Source organism: Danio aesculapii, chromosome 4, assembly GCF_903798145.1.
Source record: "Danio aesculapii chromosome 4, fDanAes4.1, whole genome shotgun sequence".
NCBI classification, from domain to species: domain Eukaryota; kingdom Metazoa; phylum Chordata; class Actinopteri; order Cypriniformes; family Danionidae; genus Danio; species Danio aesculapii.
In genome coordinates this window covers 9,814,433-9,822,800 of record NC_079438.1, presented here as the reverse complement: position 1 = coordinate 9,822,800, position 8,368 = coordinate 9,814,433, and the positions used below count along the sequence as shown (strand labels likewise).

Below are 8,368 nucleotides of genomic sequence, written 5' to 3'. Positions count from 1 at the left end.
GTTTTTAATTACAAATTTCATATTTTATAACATAACTGCAGACAGATCTGTTTCCATCAAGAGTAGCACACAGTTCAGATTAAACATTATTGGACATACAGTGCTCAGCATTCATTCTTTTTTGGCTTAGTCCCTTTATTAATCTGGGGTTACCACAGCAGAATGAACCACCAATTTATCCAGCATATGTTTTACGCAGCGGATGTCCTTCCATAAATTAATGTTGAATGGTGTTCTTGCTGTGTGAACTTAATTAATAAAAATGTAAGTTGATTTGTATTTTTTTAAGGGAATTTGTTTTTTCAGTGAAAACAATGAGGCAATTGAGATGTCTAATTTATTTTTCAAAGTTAAAAATGTAATAATAAAAAAACTGATCAAACTACAGACTTTCTATTGATAGCTGCGTAAAAGAGGACATTTTATTATTTGGAAAGCATTTAAATTATAAAGCAATTTCTTATTTTACTACTGTAATATCATACATATTGTCCGTAACAGTGTGGTACAAAAGAGGCTCTCTTGCCTAAAGAAAAGCAATATAATTAATCAGGATTTTGAGCCTGAGGTGGGAAAAAAGCTGTTTTGGAGGGTTAACATATCTTTTAAGTTGTAGGTTTTTTATTTAAGTTTGTACTTCAAGAGAATTTTGAAAATTGCAATGTGGAAATGGCACCCGTTTCATATGAATTGTCGTCTCTTACTATCTGTATTCTACATTTCCTGCCATTCTTTAGCAATATCTACAGTACTAATATTTAACTTTACCTTTACTTACAGAAGCATTAAAGGGGTAGTTCACATAAAAATCACAATTCTGTCATTTACTCATCCTCTACTTGATCCAAACCTGTTTGAGTTTCTTCTGCTGAATGCAAATGAAGATATAGTGAAGAATACAGTGGCAAAAACAGCCACTATGGTTCAACGGCACAAAGTGTTCTTGGGACTCGATTACAATTGAACCACTAAAGTCACATTGACAGTTTTGACAATGTTTTTGGTTCCTTTTCTGGACTTTAAGCATCTCGGGACTCTTAGATTTCATCTAAAGTGTCTTCATTTGTGTTCTGAAGATGAGCAAAGTTCTCAGGGGATTGAAACAACAGGTGGTGGACAATGCCTGAGTGCCTAGTGTACACCCTAGACTGCACTAAAATCCTAGATATGAAGTTGTAGAAATAGGTAGAATAAAGAAAAGGTAGAATAAAGAAAATGTCATAATTACGAAGATGAGATTTGGATATTAATAGTAATGTATTTTACACCTGTAAGTCATCATAAAGTGGATTAAAAAGTTTTTCAAAATTGTTCTAAAATGTTTAGATTAAAGGTTTTGATCAACTTCAAATACTGTTCATCTGTGCCTGTGTTTGTGTGTGTGTGTGAGAGAGAGAGAGCAGATATAGGAGAAAGTGGAAAACGAGGGAACAATGTATCAATAAGTCATGACTGCAACTGTAAGTGGCAAAAAAAAGCTAAACAAAAAAGACTTTTATTTTGGCGTGGCGTGACGTCATAAGCCTGCGCCGCTACTGCACTGGGGAAAAGGTTTGTCAACTGGAGAAAGGTTTGTGTTTAAAGATTTTACATGAATATAAACCAATTGTTTAACGTTTCAGGTTTTTTACCCGATGCTAAATTATGTACCTGCTGTTGACAATATTATTTAACCCTTTATACAATGTAGTACTATTTTACTCAGAGTAATGAAGGTCTATTGTTTGAATAAGTTAACCGAAATGTGTGTAATAAGTGTTTTGATGAAGTTTTAATTTGTTAAATAGCATAATGTCATTCCATTCGAAGTATACAAGAAATGGAGTAGTAGTTTTAATCAGGTCATTGTTTCTTGCTCGGACTTGCTCTTTTACCTGATTTCTGTTTCTTAATTACTCTCATATAAAGAAACTGTAGAAGCAAATGTTGAAGAGAAGTTATTTTGTTTCTGTTCATTGTTTTATTTATTTTAAACAGGATAAAGTGTCCAAACACAGAGAAAAACTCCTGCTGAAGCGACTGATCTCCACACTGTTATAAAGATGGCGTTTATTAAAGAGGAGAGTGAAGATGTGAAGATTGAAGAAACATTCAGAGTCAAACATGAAGATCTGCAGGAACAAACAGGTTGATTTTCATTCTCAAAGACCAACTCAGTCATTTGATCCTCATTCAGATATATTTTAATAATAAGAATACTAAATTAAATTCATCTTGCAGTCCTGAGTGTGCTGCCTAGTTCTCCTAAATGCACATAAGCACTCAATGAAAGACAGGAATGAGTTTCTTTCTTGTTACTTGTTTTCATGTCTTTTGTCATTCGTTTTATGTATTATTAGTCTCCCATTTTCTCTACCTTCTTAAGGTTATTGCTTTTGTTGTTCTCCTACTGTTTGTAAAGTGTCCTTGAGCACTGCCGCTATATAAAATAGATAAAAACAATAAATTAAATAAAGTTTAACTGAGCTGACGATATTTGACCTACAGTCTTCTCATAGAAGATATCTGCTATTACAGTAATGGTGTTGGCTTAGTACTTTCCATTTGCATGTCACATTGGTCACAATTCTTTTTTTTTTCATCAACTTTATGGGTTTAAACTTGTTTTTAGTAGATGTTACTAGTTCTCACAGATAGTATTTGAGTTAGAATTATTAGGCTATTTTAAACAGGGTTTCCACAGGGTCTTAAGATGTTGTAAATTCCAAAATCCAAATTTCAGGTCTTAAATCTTTTTAAACAAGTCTTTATTTTCCTTTGTTCATGTTTTTCTACCCAATCTGACCAAAACCCATACAATCACCAATAATCCATCTCAATAAAACTTTCAACTTTTATTAAAAAAGGTCATTTTAACTCTATTTATCATAATGGTTTAAATATTTTCCTCACAATAACATTTGTTTAAACGTGCTCCATGTATTTACTGCTGAGGACATCGACCTGGACAGATTGTTGTGCATAGATTTAGTTTATTATAGTTTTTACAAGTAAAGCTTGCTTGTTTTATACAATATTTAAAATCTTTTGCTAACAAACATCAAAAATAAACATTTTTTTTTATTATTCATTTATTATTGTATTATTAAATGTATTAAATTATAATATTTTTTGATGGGACAAATAAAAATCTTTTTCATCTGGGCCATTTGAAAAATTCCTTAGCCTTATGAGTCTAAAATTTCATTCAAAATGGTCTTAAGAAATCTTACATTTACCTTGGTGAAACCTGCAGAAACCCTGGTTTAAAATATGTCAAAAAATGTGGAGGCCCCAAATATTAAATATGCTGAATGAAATGGACACTAAAATAATTAATTATTATAAAACATTGTACAGTATTCTAAACTATATGATGATGTTGTGGGATGACATGAGACAAAACAAACAAATTATAATGGAACAATAACGTTTAGCATTGCACTGACTACAACTCGCCAACAAACTAGTCTAAAATGACTTTTACTGCTTAAGAATTGGATTACAGCATGCTGATGTTATGCAAAAAATTGTTAACCCTGGGTCATACTAACACTGGATAAACAGAATCCTGGGTTATCTGTAATCATGTTTCAAACTGCTCATGCTCTACCTAGGGTTAAAAAATAATCCTGGGTGTTCATTAACAGACGTTTCACATTCACAAACCCTGGGTTAACATTATTATTTGTATATTTATGTTGTCACTGTCCCTGATTGGACAAACAGGAGGAAACCTTTTTTTGTTGGCATTTCTGCATCTTGTCAGGTATATAAAATGTCATTATGTAGGTCTTCAGCTAAGCCTCAGGACATGCACAAAGGCAAGAAAACAAAGACAAAAGTACAAATGAGTGAAAACAAGTAGAAAAGTATGTCATCTTGCCATCTCCTCATCACTATAGTTTACAGCAAACGTGGTATTGAGCATTTGCATAAGTTATATTCAATAATGCAACTCACAAATATAAGCGTGAATTATGTGCACTTGCTACAAACATGCAGGATTTGTCTCAATCGGGTCTTCCAAGCAGGTTAAAAATGTTAAAATCGAGTGGTAGATTCACATGAGGGAACACAACATGAGTACTCTAGAGCGAGTGCATTTGATCAATTGCATTTAAGGCAGGGAGGGATGCATTGGAGAGGAGTGCGCAACGTATTGAGCTTATCATTTGCTTGCGGGCACCCGGGAGTCCCTATGGATATGCGGGTGACTCCTGGAACTTCCGGGAGACTTGGGATGTCAAAAGTAGTCTCTAGTAGTCTGACCTTGATTAGTTGGATCAGCTGTATTTGTTTAGGGTTGGAGCAAAACTGTGCAGAGCTGCGGCCCTCCGGGAATTGAGTTTGAGACCTATGCTTTAAAGGGATAGTTCAACCAGAAATGTAAATTGCCTCAACATTTACTCTTTTTTCTCACGATCGTGACAGTACGTCATTTCATTTACACACAGTCTAATATCTATCAGTGATTCTGCCATTCTTAACCCTTGGGTGCACACAAAGGTTGGTATAATATTACTATAGCATATATAATGCACACACATGCATCCACTTGTCACCACATATGTTGATATTTTCAATATACACACAGACACCAAATAGAGTACACATATATATTTATTGAACTTATCTGCAAGTTTCTCGTCTCGTCTTTTGTTGTTTGTTTGTGTGGTGTTGCAGTCCAGGTTACCGCAAGCAACTGGCAAACTCTGGTTGCTGGTTAGAAAACTTGTTAATGCTAAACTTCTGTACTGCACATGCTTGGTCACTCCGATAACTGGACTGTCTTAATGTTGCCTGTTTTTGGGGAGAGCTGGGAATACAAAACCAGAGTAATAGGAAAATACATGAACTGACACATATATTGGTCAATATGATGTATTATTATTGTTAAATACACCTGTTATGATACTGGATGGAGATCATCTCAATGTGATGTATGTGATCATCTATAAAGGTGCAATATTTTAATACTCACCTAAGGGAATTTAGTGGACTCCATGTGCGGTGGGGCATCTAGTATATAAGCCAGACCTGTTGGTTGTTGAGGGGGTCTTTTGCAGTAGGAGGCAAATAGAGCTAGTGTGCCTTTCCTTTTTGTGGAAGCTTGAACAGCAAAGAGTGGTAATTTCTACATGTAAATATTTGTTTTCTAGATTGTTTGTTTATTTGTTTTGATTTTTGTTTCTTTATTTTCCTGATAGCTTTTTTTACGGATATCATTTGTACATATTTATGATGGACTGTAAAGAGGAACAGAAACTGTCAATAAATTACATTTTGCACATAAGTGCTCTGCAATATTCTTTGTGACCTGTATTCCATCATGCCTCGTCACAGTCTCCCTCATGTGGTTTTAAACCTTTATGAGTTTCTTGATTCTGCTGAACACAAAAGAAGATATTGTGAAAAAAGGCTGGCTTACTTTGTGTTCCAGAAGAAAGGAAATGTTTAAAACCACATAATGGAGAGTAAATAGTAAGGTAATTTTAAATTTTGAGAAAAACATCCATTTCATGCTTGTCGCTTTGTGCCTTCACACTAAAGTTAACTTTTTATTTTATTTTTTTAAGACCTGATGGTGCTGAAAGAAGAGACTCATCAATTAAATGAAATGGAGAAGAAGCAGCAGTTTGAGAAACCCCAAGAAATAAAGACTGATGAAAACCCCACACTGACTAAAAGGACTTCATGCAGAAGACCTCGGAAATCCAAATCTGCATGTAATTTAACTTGTCGTCAATGTGGAAACTGCTTCAGCCGAAAACGCAGCCTTGAAGTCCACATGAGAATTCACACTGGAGAGAGGCCGTTCACCTGTAAAGAGTGTGGGAAGAGTTACAGTCAGAAATCTAACTTTAATGTTCACATGAGAGTTCACACTGGAGAGAGGCCGTACACATGCCAACAGTGTGGGAAAAGCTTCTATAATACAGGAAACCTTGCAGCACACATGAGAATTCACACTGGGGAGAAGCCTTACTCCTGCCATCAGTGTGGAAGGAGTTTTAACCAAAATGGCACCCTTGAAATCCACATGAGAACACACACTGGAGAGAAACCTTACATATGCACAGAATGTGGTGAAGGTTTCATATGTCAAAGCGCACTCAATTACCACAGTCACAGTAGTCACAGCAGAGAGAAGCCGTTTCCATGTGATCAGTGTGGAAAGAGCTTCATATGTAAAGCTAGCCTCATGAACCACATGAATGGTCACACTGGAACCATAGTAATGTGATCAGTGTGGAAAGAGTCTCACTCGCAAAGACTCCGTTAAGCAACACATGGAGATTCACTCAGAGGATCATTTTAGATGCAGTGAGTGTGGAAAGGTCTTTAAACGTAAAAGAAGCCTCAGCACTCACATGACGCTTCACAATAGAGAGCAAAGTCCTCAAAATGGAGACCTTGTCCACACTCTAAGCCCGGATAAGTTGAGTTCATTTAAAAAATAAGAGGAAACTGGTTGCCTTAATGTAAGCAATGTATACTTAAAAAAAACTTGAATGAGCTCTACTTAAAACAGACCCCCTAGTTTTTCACGATTTATATATATATATATATATAAAATAAATAAATGTAAAACATTATTTGTATTTATCATATTAGGTAGTCTACTATGTTAGGTGTGCAATCTGAAACAATTACAATGACACATCATAAAAATAAAAGCTTCTATATTTTAGTCTCTTGTCAAGACAAGATCTGAAACAGTAGGCATTAAGCCAAAGTAAGGTGATATTACTCTTATATTTATCCACAATCTTACTTTCTCTCTGATTTTAGTCCCCGGAGCATCTGACATCATCACACGTAGGACATGCATTAGGGCTTCCCGTACCGTAATACACCTAAACATGGATTGCCGTTAAACTCGTCAATGGTAGGGAATCGTTTTCTCTCGTTAACGGCAGGGAAAGAGTTCATAAGATCATAACACCAGCCATCCATGTAGAGCACAAATAATGTCCTTCAATTTGGTCAAGTCCAGTGGCCGTCACCCTTGAACCAATTTCATCTCCTCCGGTCTATTCCTTTGCTGCCTTCGCTCCAACTTTCTTTTGCAGTCAAATGCACAAAATGCCCAATTTGCACCATAAGATGTCTATATCTCATCTTTGCTATGACTTCTGCACACCAGTATAAGAATGACATTAAAACTGGCTAATAATAAAAGATAATTCAAGTTTATTCAACAAATTATGTATTTGTTAATTTTTTGAAAGCAGCACAATTCTCCCCAGTTCATGGCTTTGTTATACGAAATAGGTTGGAATGATTTAAAATCCTGGATTTCAAACATGTTTGCTATGATCGAGGAGACTCCGTTTTGTGTTCAAGAGGGTGAGGTGCGAGATTCTATCTTTAAATGGCTCACACCAGATTTTCTGCGCTGAGAATCAGAACCGATCAATGTCCTCTACAAGATTTCATCTCCAATTTTCGGGAGGTGAAAATAAATTGGCCTAAAACTCCTGTAGTCTGAGCCCTACTTTAGTTAGATATATGTCTTGTCCGCTCAGGCGTTTCTTTTTCAGGTAATGGACACAACAGGCAGAAGGAGGAAACTTACTAGAGCATTGGTGGAGGTTTATCTGAACACTGGAGAACAGCTTGTGTATTTCTGGAGTTCAGCAAGCATGTAGAGCTCTGTTAGTCATGTCTTTGTCTTTTACAGCCTGGAGTGCAGCATGTAGAGACAAATAGGAATCACCCCCCCCCCCCCCCCCCCCCCCCTCTCTATTTTACAATTTATAAATGAACTTTCTATTATGGCTTCATCACTTAGTACTTTGTCAAATGATAAAGCCACTAAAGTAACTACTTTTTTCAGTGAATTCTGTACCATATAGCCCCCTTCACAACCCTTTGATACTTTATATTGTATAAACTTTTATTATTTATTAGTTTTTTTATTTTTAACATCAAATACAACTGTCATTATCATATGCTGCTTTTTTCATACATTTGTGTCTGCCTATTTTTGTAATTGTATTACTTCATGCTTGTTTATGCATGTAAGGTCTACTTTGTTTGTACATTTATTTTGAACATTTAATAAAAAAACATATTATATAGTGTATAATCCCAAATCTTATTTTTGAAAATGTTGGTGGCATAGAGTTTCTTTTAAAGTGTGACTTTGAGATTAATAAACTCATATTGGGCTGTCCACACACACACACACACACACACACACACACACACACCACTTACTGACAGTACACAATCTATCAGTGCACATGAGCAGTACAATATGTATTGCATATAAATAATACTTTTAGTTAACAGATAGCCGAAGTCCTTAAGTAGTCTGGTGAGTACTGGAATTAGCATGTAAGCTAACAAATCACTCATGTTCTCATTTACAATAGAGACA

The 8,368-nt window shown here is 35.3% G+C and overlaps 2 protein-coding genes across 2 annotated transcripts in view; one reads left to right on the top strand and one right to left on the bottom strand.

The window, feature by feature from the left end:
- Positions 1 to 8,368, bottom strand: part of LOC130222130 (gastrula zinc finger protein XlCGF8.2DB-like) — a 237,408-nt gene that overhangs the window by 194,598 nt on the left and 34,442 nt on the right. The window lies entirely within an intron of this gene.
- On the top strand, positions 1,516 to 6,526 carry LOC130222187 (gastrula zinc finger protein XlCGF49.1-like). The gene is made up of 3 exons (XM_056454824.1): positions 1,516 to 1,570; positions 1,978 to 2,127; positions 5,559 to 6,526. Exons 2-3 carry the CDS (start codon positions 2,043 to 2,045, stop codon positions 6,224 to 6,226), a joined length of 753 nt encoding a protein of 250 aa, XP_056310799.1. The 5' UTR covers positions 1,516 to 1,570; positions 1,978 to 2,042; the 3' UTR covers positions 6,227 to 6,526.

Bases quoted from the DNA above. Each gene is read 5' to 3' on its own strand.
- LOC130222187 (XM_056454824.1), top strand. From the start codon at position 2,043: ATGGCGTTTATTAAAGAGGAGAGTGAAGATGTGAAGATTGAAGAAACA. The intron at 2,128-5,558 runs GTTGATTTTCAT...TATTTTTTTAAG, and splicing joins AGATCTGCAGGAACAAACAG to ACCTGATGGTGCTGAAAGAA.